At 33.1% G+C, this 16,666-nt stretch overlaps 3 protein-coding genes across 3 annotated transcripts; 2 read left to right on the forward strand and 1 right to left on the reverse strand.

The window, feature by feature from the left end:
- The first annotated feature begins 388 nt into the window (after nt 1-388).
- LOC130666997 (zinc finger protein 260-like) lies at nt 389-4,482 on the forward strand. The gene is made up of 2 exons (XM_057468350.1): nt 389-606; nt 1,171-4,482. The coding sequence occupies exons 1-2, from the start codon at nt 454-456 to the stop codon at nt 3,094-3,096; spliced, it is 2,079 nt and encodes a 692-aa protein (XP_057324333.1). The 5' UTR covers nt 389-453; the 3' UTR covers nt 3,097-4,482.
- On the reverse strand, nt 4,019-5,968 carry LOC130667000 (uncharacterized). Its single transcript, XM_057468358.1, has 4 exons — nt 5,800-5,968; nt 5,592-5,697; nt 5,337-5,520; nt 4,019-5,258 (listed from the first exon to the last, which is right to left on the reverse strand). The coding sequence occupies exons 2-4, from the start codon at nt 5,694-5,696 to the stop codon at nt 4,531-4,533; spliced, it is 1,017 nt and encodes a 338-aa protein (XP_057324341.1). The 5' UTR covers nt 5,697; nt 5,800-5,968; the 3' UTR covers nt 4,019-4,530.
- A 353-nt stretch (nt 5,969-6,321) lies between these two features.
- Nucleotides 6,322-15,269, forward strand: LOC130666995 (E3 ubiquitin-protein ligase SMURF2). The gene is made up of 9 exons (XM_057468347.1): nt 6,322-6,534; nt 7,461-7,499; nt 7,572-7,680; nt 8,125-8,258; nt 8,395-8,659; nt 8,846-9,339; nt 9,984-11,519; nt 11,593-11,785; nt 13,313-15,269. The coding sequence occupies exons 1-8, from the start codon at nt 6,447-6,449 to the stop codon at nt 11,778-11,780; spliced, it is 2,853 nt and encodes a 950-aa protein (XP_057324330.1). The 5' UTR covers nt 6,322-6,446; the 3' UTR covers nt 11,781-11,785; nt 13,313-15,269.
- Nucleotides 15,270-16,666: the final 1,397 nt, after the last annotated feature.

The raw sequence follows: 16,666 nt of genomic DNA on the forward strand, positions 1-16,666 counted from the left end.
CCTTTCTAGGTGTGTAATAAACTATTTAAAATAGCAACGCAATAAGACTTGCTATAGTGTTGCCACCAAACGGATGAATTTCGCAATGAGGATCCTCAATATTTTCTGTGATGGCGCCAGCACCAAGATGTCAATTTGGCGGTAATTTTAAACGGCAGAAAATTGCGCCCATGTAATTTAACCCGACGTAAATTGAATTTTATTGTGTTTTAAATATTTAACTTTTTTCTGGTCAGAAATAAATTATCGTAACTAATATATTTTATATTATATATTTATTTTAAAAAGAGTTTTCTCAGAAACTAAATAAAAACTTTTTTAAATGTATGTTTGCCTTTATTATTATTGTTATTTTTTGTAGGTTATAAATTATAAAAAATGTAATAATTACACATTATTACTGTACAGATATTTTGTTTTTTAGGTAAATTAAGCAATATAGTAATAATAATTATGGTAAAAACAAAGACAATTGATAATAATTGTCGACTCTGTTTTAAAAAACTCGACGAAAATAAATATTCATATATATTTGATAAATATACTGATGAAAACCAGGATGAATCTCCTCTGTCATCTAAAATTATGGTCTGCTTGTCAGTCCCGGTGAGTAAACGTCAAATTTAGTTTACGAAAATTCAAATTCAAATGTACTGAAGTCAGCTGACGTCTGACAGTTTTTGAATTTTTTTAAAAACGATTAACTACAAAAAAAAATATTTGAAAAATTGCATGATCCTGAAGTTAGCAGACAATTGAAAATTTTCTGATTTTTTTTTTCAACAAATCAATTAAAAAAAAATAAAAACTAAAAATATGCACATGTAGAAAATTTCAAAAACTAAAAGAGCAATTTTTTTTAATATTTTTTTTTTTAAATCTACCATCTAAAAGAAAATCCAAAAATCATTAGACGTCTGCTAACTTCAGTATCATAAAATATTTTGTTTTTATAATTCATAATTTTGAATCAATTCCAAAGATTATTAGACGTCGGCTGACTTCAGTATCATAAAATTGCACCTATAGTTCATTAAATTTTCTACATGTGCATTTTTTTAGTTTTTTTTTTCTGCAATTTATTTCTTGAAAAAAAAAATCCGAAAATTTGTATGTCTGCTAACCAGGATCGTAAATTCAAAAGTCTTCTGACTGAAAATTTTTTTTTAGGTGTATGACGGCGATGGATTGCCAAACAAAGTTTGTATTCCTTGCAAAGACGAGGTAACTAAGTTCTATTACTTCCGTAAAAAATGTCTGAAGACGTATAATTCATTAGTACAAGAATGTCTTGATAAAAATAATTATTCTCTGGTAAATAATCCAGTAGTTGAGGCAAAAGATGAACAAGAGGAAGTAATTGACGAAGAGTTTATCGATAGTGGCTTTGAAGAGGTCAAAGTATCAGAACTTGCAGTTACTGATCCAGAGATAATTTTTAATGGAGATGATGGTGGAGGTGAAGATGGAGATGAAGATGAGGAAGTAGTTGATGAAGAGTTTATCGATAGCGGCTTCGAAGAGGCTGTCAAAAAATCAGATGTAGTTTTAGAAAATATTTATAATGATGAAAAAGTTTTAGATGAACACGTCGATGAAGAATATTTGAGTAATAACTTTGAACATGTCGATGAGTCTGAACTAAAAGTAGACAATTCTGTAAATTACGATTCACTGGAGAGTGAACCGCAAACTTGTGCTTTGGAAAAGAATAAAAAAAGTATTCTGAAAGAATACAAATGTTTTTATTGCCAGTCGGTGTTTGATAGCTACAATGGAGCTGCTCAGCACTGTATTGAATGTGTCGGGTCTAAACATCTTGCGAGTGGACACGAATCTTCAAAGGACGACTGTAAGGATGGAGATGAGTTGTATTCAGACTATGAATTTATGGAGATCTTGGACACCGAAAATAATGAGGCCAAGGATTCAGCTGATGAGGTTGAGTTCATTGAAGAAGAGTATTGTGATAGTGAGGATAAAGTTGAGGGTTTTGAGTCGGGGGCTGAGGATCAAGATACTGGTCAAGAAACTGGAGACACTGATCAAGTAAAAGCAGAAGCTGGTGATGAAGAAATTTTTATTGAAAAAATTGATGACGAATACTTTGAATCGGGGGATGAAATAAATCTGGATAGAGATAAAAATAAAGATCCAGATTTACCGCTAGAAAAAAATTCGAGTCCACAAGTGCGGACCAAAAGAATTTATCGTAAGCGAAAAGTATATCCAGATAATTATCCGTGTCCTGAATGTAGTAAACCTTTCGCATCTCGAAGTTTAATGAAGCGGCACTTCTTGATCCATACTGGCGAGCGTCCTTATGTGTGTGAGACTTGCGGGAAACGTTTTTCCCAAGTAGGGGCTTTGAATTTCCACAAAAAACTCCACGTGAACCCGCCGTACAGATGTAAAACTTGCGGGAAACCGTTCATGCGCCCCAGTGACATCGACAAACACTCGCGGATTCACACGGGAGAGAAACCATTCACGTGCCATTTCTGCGGTAAGAACTTCGCTCAGCTGGTGGCCGTCCAGCAGCACGAGAGGATCCACACTGGAGACAAACCTTATCAATGTAATATCTGCGGAAAATATTTTTCTCAAAACGCCAACAAGAAGAAGCACGAAAAGATCCATCAGAAAGGCGCGAAACCTTTCGTCTGCGACATATGCGGCCGCAGTTTCTCCGACACCGTGGAGATGGGACTCCACAAGGCCGGTCATGGAGGAAAAAAGGCCCGGCAATGTGACTTCTGCGGTATGCGGTTCAAAAAATTTTCCGAGGTCGCTAGTCACGTAAGAAGATTTCATACTTTCGAGCGGCCTCACACTTGCGAATTTTGCAGCAAAGCTTTTTATTCGATCTACAGTTTGAAGCAGCACGTGATGATCCACACGGGACAGAAACCTTTTGCTTGCAGTGAATGCAACATGAAATTTACTCAGAAAGGAAATTTAGCCAAACATTTTTCGAGGAAACATCCGGATAAAAATTTGAAAGATACCGGAAGTGTTAATAATAATAATGAGAATCGTGATGAAGAAAATTGTGAAAATTCAGTAGACCAATCCAGTGAAGTTGAAAGTAAATGAAATCATAAAAATAAAAAGAAAACGCACAACATGGAAAGAAAATTATGGGAATTTTTGCTATGCCATAATGGTATGGGAATGGTTCCTTTAATTTATGGGAATGATTCCTATAAAATAAAGGGTTCATTCCTATATATCACAGGAACAATTCCTATAAATTATAGGAACCATTTTTATAATTATAGGAACCATTTCTATAAATTAGAGGAACCATTTCTATAATTATAGGAACCATTCCTATAATGTTATGGCTAGCATTCCCATAATTGTAGGAACTGTTCCTATAATTATGGGGAACATTCCTATGTTAGTATAGGAAAAAATTTTATAGAATTATGGGAACCGTTTCCATAATTTTATTTCTGTGAATAAATAAAATATTAAATTTATTTTTATTTGGTCATTTAATTTAAATGATCAATTTTAAAGCAAACAAATTTTTAATTGCTTGTAATTTTGTTACTCGTAATGAAAATCGTGTAACAAAAAATTTTTAAATTAATTTTACAGTACACTGCACAAATACTTAAATTATTTACTCTCATATAAATAATAATAATAATTATGAGAGTCGTGATAAAGAAAATCATGAAAATTCAGTATATAGATCTACTGAAGTTTAAAGTAAAAATAAAACGCACAATAAATAGAAATATTAAATTTATTTTTATTTGGTCATTTAATTTAAATGATAAATTTTAAACAAATTTTTAATTGCTTGTAATTTTGTTACTCGTAATGAAAATCATGTAACAAAAAATTTTTAAATTCATTTTACAGTACACTGCACAAATACTTAAATGATTTACTCTCATATAAATAATAATAATAATAATTATGAGAGTCGTGATAAAGAAAATTATGAAAATTCAGTATCTAAATCTACTGAAGTTTAAAGTAAAAATAAAACGCACAATAAATAGAAATATTAAATTTATTTTTATTTGGTCATTTAATTTAAATGATAAATTTTAGAGTAAACAAATTTTAATTGCTTGTAATTTTGTTGTTCGTAATGAAAACCATGTAACAAAAAATTTTTAAACTTATTTTACAGTACACTGAAACAATAGCTTAATTATTTACTCACGTTTAAATAATAATAACAATAATAGTGATGAATCATGTAATAAGATGATTAGAAAAGTACTAGTCTACGAAATTTCAAAGTATAATTAATTGTGAAAATATCTTTCCTTTAATTAGTGGCTTAATTTTACGCTCGGCCCGTCCGCGACTTGCCTATTTTGTACAGTATTTAAATACTAATTAGATAATTAATTGTGAAAACTAAACGATAATACAAATGATTGCCTACGATTGTACAAAATTAATTCATTAATAAACTATAATTAGTAGCTCTCCAGTCGCTTTTTTATTAATCAACGAACTTGGCTGGTTTATTTAACAGCCGTAAAAAATAAAGCGAATTATTTACAGAACCAATGCGCTGATCCAGTCATCTTCGTCAGTCACTTGGTGACTCACTGAATTACTCGCCTCAAGATCGTCAATAATACTTTGTAAATTAATATCTTCATCCATAACTGTCGGTGTACCAGCACCTGAATTATTGCAATTGCCAGACGGAAGTGTCAAAAAATCCTTGCAAGTTCCCTGCGAATTTTCAATTACAGCAAAATTTTTTTCCTCATCATTTTTGCTCTCCTTAACCTGCACCTTCTCCAACAACGTTCTTAATTTACTAGTATTAACATCCGAGTTTATCTTTGGCAGTTTTGAAGTATCATAATTACAAGGCATCAGCATCGGCCTTTTATTCGTACAATTATTTACACTATTAATTTTTCCATCAGCAGAGACGTTGGCTTTCTTCTTGACAACTTTCTTCAAAATTCTAACTCCCTGCTGAGCAGGACCAACTAAATTACTATTCAATTTTATTCTTTTTACATCAGACATGTTGACATTTACTCTCTCAATGCTCTCTACCTTCGGGCGAACTTTTTTATTCTTACTGACGTTACTTCCACTTACATTACTTATTCCTAGTGTTTTTTTATCACAGCTCTGCAACAACGGACTTTGTTTCCTGTTTTTTTCCGGCGAGTCGATGTCAAAAATACTCGGCGAAGTGTCTGCTGATACTTGATTGTTAGTTACAGCCCCCGGGGATGACGCGTATGAGTCTGTGCTTGTACCTGAGGATTTAAAACCTCATTAGCATTTGAATTTAAATACTTATTAAATTAAATTAAAATAATAATTAAAATATAAACCTTTTAAATTTGTCGTGGTGTCTTGAGTGTCACTTGGTGTCACCGGCGGAGTGTACAGCGACAACTCTGTAGAAATGGGTATTGCTGGAGTACATTTACTTGCTTTTACTGTTGGTACTTGTCCTAGATGTGGCATAGGACTGGGTACGAATTGAAATCCTTCGTAACCTAATGGCCAGACGCACTGCAAAATATATTAATTTAATTATTTAAATAATTAGTAACTTTCATGACAGTAATTATGATGATAATTACCTTGAAATTAGGACACAACAGTACAGATTCCTCGGCGTTTATTGGCACCGATTGTAGTTCTCTAATCTCCCCCAGTTTTCGACACAGCGGACAAATTCTGGCCATTCTGTAATAATATAATTAATAATACGAAGCAAAACGTTTGGTACCGGTTCCAGTAGAGGTTAGAGGGTCAAAACAAAACCCGAGGTTCTTTTTGAATACGTACTTTTACCGACAAATTATTTAATTATCACGTCATACTAAAAACTGCTCCCGTTAATTAACAGATTATTTGATTTATTTTAATTAATTATTACTGTTGTAGAGAAAAGTAGAGAAAATTGAATAATAACTTTGGAAGCCATGTGCTGTAGAATGCCGAGAAAAAAAAACACAACAAACAAAAGTAGATCCGTCGGTGCGCGCGGGAAATTTGAATCGCGTAAGATTTCAAATGATTGTTTTTTAAATTAGTCATTAGAATAAATGTAATTATGATAAATAATTTTTTAATTACATTTAGTATTACTCTGTAATGATTTATTTATTAATATAAATTTATTTGTAACCGTAAATTAAAATTTAAATTGAGATTTAAAAAGCGCGGGAGCGCGGAACTTTTTAAATGCGCGCGCACGAGGGCTTCGAGTTTAATCCGCTAGGTTCGATACATAAAATAAAAAAGTGTAATAAAAAAGTGTGAGAATCGATATAATTTAGTATCGATTGTCAGATAGTAGAATCGTAGTCGTTATCGTTCTCGTTCTCTAAAGTAAATCGAGCGTGAGGTTTTGTTGCGCGTGTGAACCTTTAGCTGAACAAACGGATAGACGAGCTGTTAGTTTTATTTACTAAATTACAAAATGCCGATGTATGTTGTCCAGTGATATTAAATGTGCGTTAAAAATGTCGAATCCTGGAGGTAGCAGGCGAAACGGGGCAACAAAAATACGTTTGACCAGTAAGTCTGCCTACACCCATACCTAAATTTATTATTTTTCTTTTAAATTACAGACTGTACTAATATAAGGATGTACATATATATATATATATAGACATACATATACATATATATAGAGTGATTATTAAGTGGCAAGCTGATGTTAGTTATACAGTGCCCCGTCTGAGTAGTCTGTGAAAGTTTTAATGTCCTCAGCGTAACCACCGAAACTCATACAAACTTACTCGAGCGTTACTATTATCCACAATTGCCTCCTGTTTATATAAATATATATAATTTACTGACGTTTATTAACAATAGGCCATTTTATTGAGCACTTGCTGGCGTCAATTCACGACAATTAATTATTAGACTCGTCATTTTTAAATCTTACATCAAAAACGCATATACAAATACATATATATGATATATATACATATATTTAACTGCGTACTCTAGAAAACATATATTTATTACAATGAAGACGTCACCCTCGACTAGTTTACAAAAAAAATCAGATGATAATGACATCCGTTGGTGTCCGCTGTCGAGTTTATTGAAGAGCCAGGAGCTGGACGTGTTGGCTAGACTGCTGTCATGAAAAAATTAATACTTGTCCGCAATAATTAACTACGTCAGTGGACGGCATCAGCATCGCCGGAGCAGATCTCTGTGCATGACCCCACCGTGAGAAGACTCTCTCTGGGAGAGCATGGAGGTCATATTATTTCACCACACACTCATCTAGACTAATTTCCTCCAATTCCGTCAACGGGTTCATTAAAGTCTATTCATTTAACGTCCACCCGCCTGCTGCACTCGCCAGCATATCACTTTTACCTCATTAACCAGACTTTTTTTTACTCATTCACTTAAACTTAAATAGACCTGCATAATAACAGACATCAGACCATCCTATTTAAATTATTATTTTTTTTTATTCACAGTTTTATGTGCCCGCAACTTGGCCAGAAAAGATTTATTCCGTAAGTATATTTATAAACATTTATTATTAACGGATTGATTGTTTATAAATAATTTATTGTTTTTGTTTTAAGGCCTTCCTGATCCATTTGCCAAGGTCACTGTTGATGGCTCTGGTCAATGTCACAGCACGGACACCTGCAAAGCTACTCTAGACCCTAAATGGAATCAGCATTATGATTTGTAAGCCATTCATTTTATTATTATCATCAATTACAATAACAATTACACTGTAAAAAAAATTGGGAGTGATTACGGACTTTATTTAAATCCGAGTTCACTCGGAGTTCCGGAGTCTTTACAAAAAATCGCATACGGAGTGATTTTGGATCTAGTTTTTATTTAAATCCGCATTCACTCCAATTCGGAGTTTAAATATTTAAGTAAACCCTCTGGAGTAAATTTCACTCTGGAGACTGAATAAATAACCAGTCATCTGCTCCGAATTTTCCTGATTAAAAACTCCGATTGAGTCTATCGGATTTAGATCGGAACCAATCGGAGTTTTTAATCAGGGTTAATTCGCATTCACTCCGAAAATTTTTTACAGTGTACCCATACTAGATTGCACAAGTGCAATAATATAACATTCTTAATCAATGACAATATAATTTTATATATATAAAGATACATCGGGAAGAATGACGGAATCACCATTTCCGTTTGGAATCATCGTAAGATTCATAAAAAACAGGGCGGAGGATTTTTGGGATGCGTTAGAATTTTATCAAATACCATTCAGAGGCTCAAGGATACTGGCTGTGAGTAAATAAACAAACAAAGGCTTCGTAATAAAAAAAATAATTTTTATTTTTACAATGAGTCAATACTAAAGTGAAAGTCAGCGTAAATAAATTTATTTATTTATTTATTTATTTATTTATGTGATGTATATAGATCAGCGGTTGGATCTCTGCAGAGCACACACTGATGACACAGACGTAATTAAAGGTCAGATAGTGGTATCTTTATTGTCTCGAGACGGACATAATGGAGCTGTGAGTAATACTGTGGGCCACAACGCAGTCGTTGATGTCCTCGGTGATTTGAGTTGTCCAAATGATTTGCCTGACGGATGGGAAGAGAGGAGAACAGAGAGCGGGAGGCTTTACTATGTTAATCACTACACAAGAACTACTCAATGGATCCGTCCTAACTCGAGGTATAATTATTCTTAACAATTCGCCAGCATCTTTTTCATACTTAATCTGATTTATTCTGTCGCTATTGACATCAGAGATGAGACATCAGACGTAGACGTAGACGTAGACGTCACTTGACATTATATACTTTAGGTACTGACGACAAATCGGTATCTATTAATATAATTAAAATATTATTGCCACAGACCTAATGCAATAATACCGACGACACCGGAACCTCCGGCGCTGCCAAATTCCGAACCGACGTCACCCAGCAGCAGCGGGTCGCCCTCTAATGTCCAATCCGACAGTCCTCCGCACAACAGGACCCAGGAGTCTTGGAACGATGGCACTCCCAGCAGAACCCCGAGTCGCGACAGCTCGACGCAAAACACTCCGCGGAATACTCCGACTCAGAATCAGAGTCAGAATCAGAATCAGAGCCAGAGCCAGACTCAGAATCAAAACCAGCAGCAGAACGCACGGAATGCGACTCCACCTTCCGCTGGACGGGACAGAAGAGCCTCCAGGAACAGCGACGAACAAAATGCTAATGCCAATTTGAATAGTAGACCTGATAGAAGTCAGAACCAGGGTCAACCCAGACGGCCGAGTCGCCCGAATAGAAATCGCAATGGCGTTCTGCCGAATGGTGAAAGAAGAAATGATAATCAACCTCCAGATCTTCCTCGTGGTTATGGTAAATTATTTATATTTTTTTTATGATTCTGAAGTTAGCAGACAATTTAAAATTTTTGGATTTGTTTTTTTTTTTCAAACAAATCAATTACAAAAAAATAAAAAATAAAAATATGCACCTGCAGAAAATTTAAAAATTACACGTGCAATTTTTTATTGCTGATACTAAAATTAGCCGACGTCTAATAATTTTTTGATTTTTTAAAAAACGATAAATTATGAGAAAAAAAATATTAAAAAAAAATGCACTTGTAGTCTTTTAAATTTTCTACATGTGCATATTTTTAGTTTTTTTTTCTTCGAATTTAATTGATAAAAAAAAATCAAAAAATTTTTAATTGTCTGCTAACTTCAGGATCGTAAAGTTTTTAATATTTATAAAATTTCGAGTGATTAATTATTATAAAAAAAAAAAGAAAATTAAATTGGAATGAGTGAATTTCTTAGCAGACTATTACAAAGTACAAGTAATTAATATCCCCAGTAATGTAGTGAACGTGTTAAATTAATGATCTCTGTTCTTATTAATTTTATTCTCCCCTTTTATCTTTTGACTGAACGCATTAGTGCATGTGCGAACGTGCGCGTAAATATATTTAAATCACCTAAAAACTAATTCTGTATAATATGGATATGTGTCCCCAGAAATGAGACAAACGCAGCAGGGACAAGTTTATTTCTACCATGTGCCAAGTGGCGCGTCAACGTGGCACGATCCGCGGATTCCACGGGATTTGCCGGCTAACGAGCTGGCAACAGAACTGGGTCCATTACCAAGCGGATGGGAAATGCGGCAAACTCCCAGTGGTCGTGTTTACTTTGTCGATCACAATAACAGGACGACGCAGTTCACAGACCCGAGATTGTCTACTCAGATCATCAACAGCCTGCTGAAGAAGCACAACAGCAATGGGGGAACGGTGACAAACAATCCGCCGGGAAATACCAGCAATGCCGTAGTCCCGCCTAGAATAAATGACGTCGGCACAGAGTCAACTACGGGCACCACCACCACAGCGACCACCACCACAACCAACACGACACCCTCGACAGTTAACGTCACGGCGAACACAAATCACCCGAGCAATCGTACAATATCTAATTCAACAAACAATAATTCATTTACTGTTGAAAGCACGACGCAAAATATCATCCCGCAGACTATTTCGGATCTGCCGAAAGAACTGATGGAGAGTGAATTATTGCCCAAGTATAAACGTGACCTTGTTGCTAAATTAAAATGTCTTAGGGCTGAATTGAATGCTCTACAACCTCAGAGTGGCCATTGCCGCCTTGAAGTTTCGAGAAATGAAATATTTGAAGAGTCGTACAGGATAATTATGAAGATGAGGCCTAAGGATATGCGGAAAAGATTGATGGTTAAATTCCGTGGCGAGGAAGGTCTTGATTACGGCGGAGTCGCACGTGAATGGCTTTACTTGCTGTCACATGAAATGCTAAATCCCCAGTACGGTCTGTTCCAGTACTCCCGAGACGACAATTACACACTTCAAATAAACCCCGACTCGGGCATAAACCCGGAGCATCTCTCGTACTTCCACTTCGCCGGGAGGATAATAGGCATCGCGGTCTTTCACGGGCACCATATAGACGGCGGGTTCACGATGCCCTTCTACAAGATGCTGCTGAACAAAGGAATCACTCTGAGTGACATCGAAGGCGTGGACCCTGAGCTGCATCGTAGTCTCACGTGGATGCTGGAGAACAGCATCGACGGAGTCCTGGACGCGAGCTTCTCTGTCGAGCACAGCAGCTTTGGTGTGTTGAGGAACCACGAGTTGAAACCTGGGGGAAAGGATATTTCGGTCACTGAGGAAAACAAACGCGAGTATGTCAGGCTGTACGTCAACTACCGATTTATGCGGGGAATTGAGCAGCAGTTCTTGGCTTTACAAAAAGGATTTCATGAGCTGATTCCACCCCAGCTGCTGAGACCTTTTGACGAACGTGAGCTGGAACTGGTGATAGGAGGACTCGGTAGTATTGATATAAATGATTGGAAAATGCACACGAGACTGAAACACTGCACGCCAGATACACCAGTCGTCAAATGGTTCTGGCAAATTGTCGAGTCCTACGGCGAAGAAATGCGCGCGAGGTTACTGCAATTTGTCACTGGAAGTTCTCGGGTTCCTTTACAAGGATTCAAAGCTTTACAAGGTATTTTTTTCTTTTTTTTTTTTTTTTTAATTTAGTAGATAATGAAATTCACTAAAAATTGAATCTGTAACAGGATCAACAGGTGCAGCTGGACCACGTCTATTTACGATTCACGCAGTTGACGCCCCTAGTGAAAATTTACCAAAAGCTCACACGTGCTTCAATAGAATAGACATACCACAGAGTTATCCATGCTACCAAAAAATGCTCGACAAACTTACGCAAGCGGTTGAAGAAACATGCGGGTTTGCTGTTGAATAAAATTGGTAACTTGCTGTCATTTAAACTAATCTCAAATAGCGCGCCCTCATCATTACTGTTTTTTCGAGCCAATATTAAAGTAAAATTCAATTTTAATTTCTGAACCCATTTATCACAACTGTAAGTTATTTTTAAAATAACAGACCCCGTGGGCCAGCTCCAAAACTTCTCGCTGTTTTTGAGCTCAGAGCGCGTCATTGTTGGTAAACCTTGGGGCTCTTCGAGGTCAAAAAACAATTGGACCGAAAAAACATAAGTTTCAGTGAAAAAAAGTACGCGCTCTGTGGCAATCGCAAGAGATTGTTGAGACTTAGATTTGATCGAACTTGGAAACGAATCGGTCGAGCGATTTACGAGTTATGCAACTAAAAAAAATTATTTTTAAAATTTTACTTTTGTTAGTCCACGGAGCTTAACCGAGTTACACATCATCGGATAGAGAATTTAATAAGGATTAATTTTGTTACTTATAAAGACTAATTTGATGTATTAAATAACAAAAAACATCAAAATGTAAAAAAAATTTTTTTCGTCCAGCAGTAGAAAAAGTGTCCGAATCCGCAGACACAAAAACTCGAGAAAAAAGCCATTATTTGGATCACATTTTTTTTTAAAAGATCATTTTAAGGCCAAAGAAGAATCGTGTCATAAATGGCCATCAAATTCGGCCTCGTTTAATTATAATTAATAAAAAGAACAACTAATTTTGTATATCTACATATGTTTTTTACATATACTTTCATCACACCAGTCGCGCCTGCGCGAAAAAATACATCTGACTATTTTTCGGAGCGAAATTTAAATTTCTAGTGTAATAGAAAGAAAAAAAAAATTTTCCTTGAAACTTTTATCGTACATTTTTCTTTTTTTTGCAAACGAGCATTAAGAGTCATGCACTTTTGGATTTTTCAAACTTTTTATTTTTTGTATAACTCGTAAATTACTAGACCGATCGACTAAAATCTAATCAGTTCTAAGTCTTGGTGAGCCCGTTCGATTGTTGTCAGATGCGTCCAAATCAGTTGATTCGTTTAAAAAATATCGTCGGACAAAAAAAGTTTACACACACGCGGCCGGACGTCCCTCCGGAAATAGAATAGTTTCCTAGATCTGATGAAAATGTGATTTTCGAAAGTCAGATCGAAACCAATAACTTCTTTTGGTTATTATATAGAAGTGGGGCTCCCCTGTTTTTTGGCTATAAAAAATCGAAAAATGAAGATATCCGAGATTTTTTTTTTTTTCATTTTGTTCTACTCTTTGGCGGATTTATGGTAAAAATTAAATCAATACCTAAAAAATTCAATTTCATAAAGATTTTGGCGACTGAAAAGTCAAAAAATTAAATTTTCGATTTTCAATCAAATATTTGAGCATTAAAACGTTTTTTTTTTTTATAATTTCTATTTTTTTTCTTGTTTAATTTTCAATTGTCATGGCGGGAAGTTTAAAAAAAAATATGAGAGGAAACTGTCTGAGATTTTTCTTAATAATTAATATATATTCAAATACTAATAATTAATTAATTGCAGGTTAATTTAAAGGCTGATGTATCTGGAGGAAAAATTAAAAAAAAACTACAACACTCAAGCTGTTAAATGTTCGATACTAAATACATAAACCTGTATTTTCATGGTGATATACGTATATATTTAATATAAATATTTCTATATATATCGGCCTAGTTTTAAATTGATAATTAGTGACAGGAGTGATGTCGGTAACTCTGCTCAGCGGCGACTGTCAATTAAAATCATATCATTCAGAGTTTTAATAAAATAATTAGAAAAAGTATCCGGCCAGTTTCGTCGCGAAACATTTTTTAGGGTTTGACCTGAAAAAGACTAAATTACGTAGGTAATAATTTTAAAAAATGAATAATAATGAGAAAAATGCATATCAATGTAAGTGTAAACTATTTAAATTTTATTTATTGCCAAGAATAATAAACCTGAGGTTTTAATTAGGGATTAAAATTATAATAAATTATCAATTGTTATTTAAAGCCCTTGAGTGATTAAATTTATTGAATGATATGAAAACATATTTGTATATTTGAGAGAGAATTAAGGATTAAAGATAAAAATAATTGAGTCGGCGGTCGGCGGGAGATCATTTTTTAAATTTTCTACAGCCGACTTTGCTGAGTTGATGAATTTTTGACCCTTGTCCGTTTTTTTAAACGCGTGCAATACGAGGGTATATTTAGAAAGATGTAAATAGTTTATTAAAACAAGGAACTGTTGTTGAGTACTCTAATATTTAGATGAATTATATGAATATAAATATATATATAAATGAAAATAATTATTCTAGTTATGGAAAATTTTATTGAATTGAAATTTTTTTCAATTTTGACATAAAATGATCAGTAAAAAAAAAAAATAAGTAGAAAAGAAAGTATAAAGTGTAGCCTTAACTTTAAATAAAAAAAAAAATAGAGTAATAGTTGATAAATAAATAAATGAAAATAAGGCTCGTAAGAAATTGAATTTTTAATGTACCGGAAGTTTGGAACGTTTTCCGTGGAACGAAAATGAGAAAAAATTGATGTAATTCGACTGCTTAAGGTTTACGGTAACCGATTTTCAATTCAATTTAATTTACGGACAAACACTAGAAACCTAAAATAGAGAGTCTTTAGCGTTTTTTTAAACCATAACAGAGGGCTAGAAATTTCGGATTTTCAAAAATTCTAATTCGTCTCCGAGAAAAATTGTTTTAAAATTCTCGTTTACTCAACGAGTGCAACAAAGATAGTCTCGTTTATTTTTCTGAGTGTAAGAAAGAGGTCCGGTAGCGTATCCCCTTAAGGGCATTCTCAGACAGTACCCCCCACTTTTTAAAAATATTCAATGACTTTCAACTGCCATAACCGTATTAAAATTTTATTAATTAATTAAAAAAAAATTAAAACCTTAATTGAAGAAAGAACAACGTAGTCGTAATTTCGTTGAGATATAAAATTTAAAAAAAATTACTTACAGTTGATATCAATTGGGAGTTAAACGAAATTTGTTAAATAAATTTTAGCCACCAAATTTAAAAATTCGAATTATAAAATTGACGACAATTTTACTGAAATTTATTTAACGAATTTCGTTTAACTACTAATTGATGTCAAGTGTAAATAATTTTTTGTTATATCGGCGATCTATATATCGGCGAAATTACGACTACGTTGTCCTTTTTTCAAGTAATGCTTTAATTTTTTTTAATTAATTGATAAAAATTTGATACGCTTATGACAGTTGAAACTCATTGAAAATTTTCAAAAAGTGGGGGGCACTGTCTGAGAAAGGCGTAATTCCGTTCGAGGGTAGCCTAAGATTTTTGGCTGACATATCAGCATCTATATGCGAAATATTTTGGAAATGTAGTCATCCAGTAGATTTTTTACTGTGCATTTTTTTTTTTTCGCTAAGCAAAAAACGTTTCGAACTTCAGGTACATAATTTTTACAAAATTCTCGATCGAGTCCGCCTTAAATCGATAGCGGATAATTTTTCACGATAAAATTAAGTATACGTTAATTATAGAGCCGGGATAAAAAATAATTAGTCATGACAACAATTGATCACTGATTTAAAATATTATTTTCATTATTATTATTGTTTTAATTAATTTATAAAATGTAGAAATTTTTTACCTTCTCCACTTGCATTAGCATGACCAATTGTAATTAATATCCATAATAAATATTATTATAATTATGATTTAATTTATGTTAATTAATAATTAATCACTGGAACTCAACAAAAAAAAATGAATGAATAAATAATTAAAATAGATATTTCAAGGGCGTTTAGATATAATGAGTGCCTTTTAAAATAATTAAAAATAACAAACGGCATTACGAAATAATAAGAATAAAAAATATCGATTTTTAAAATTTTTTAAAATACAAATTTACAATAATATTTAACAAAGTAAGACAACGTCCAGGTCTGGCATATCAAGTTTAATTGCAACAAATTAAATTGTATAAAACGTTTTTTATAATACTGTCATATCAGTCGACTGCCAAAATTAATAATCATAATTAATCAACGGGAAATAAGGACACATATATGTGCAATTATTTTTCATACTTGAAAGTGAATGTTAATTATAAAAAGTTAATTTTGTAATTGATATTTCATATCATTAACATTTAAGTTACATGAGTCTGATATATTTTTATAAAAATTATCACTATTGGTAATAATTAGGGACAAGATTTTTGCCTTATTTTTTAAATGAATAGTTCAAATTTTTGATATAACGGAGAAAATATCGGTCTTAGTAAAAAAGTTTTCGAACAAAAGTTGTAAGAAATTTAATTTTATTAAAAAAATGTCTCTTATGATTTTCTTATGCGATCAATACTTTCACCGTAATTCAAAAATTAAGATTCATAATGAATGATTCAAAATCTTGTTAATTATGAAAATCTTAATTTTGAAATTACGGCTTTTTTATTAGTCCTAAGAAAAAGTTATAAGAGACATTTTTTTTAGAAAATTAAATTTCCTACAACTTTTGTTAGAAAATTTTTTTCATAAGACCAATATTTTCCCCGTAATATAAAAAATTTCACACCACCAATTATTAATTATTTTTAAATTAACGCAACAATCCTGGCCCTAGTAATAATTAAGGAAAATAATTTGTCGACAAATGGATAAATTTTAATATTTGAGTCCTAATGAAGTCCAGGTACAGACGAAACGTTGGCAAAAAATATACAAATAATTGCACTTATTTCCCGTTAATTAATTTGAGTTATACTGAGTATGGACGTAATCAACAAAAGTAAAATTAATAATAAAATACAATTGGCAAAGTCATTGATATTGTTTAAAAAAACTTTCTGAGTGAAAGTTATTATCAATTATATATATAAC

Source organism: Microplitis mediator, chromosome 4 (genome assembly GCF_029852145.1).
Source record: "Microplitis mediator isolate UGA2020A chromosome 4, iyMicMedi2.1, whole genome shotgun sequence".
Classification (NCBI taxonomy): Eukaryota; Metazoa; Arthropoda; class Insecta; order Hymenoptera; family Braconidae; genus Microplitis; species Microplitis mediator.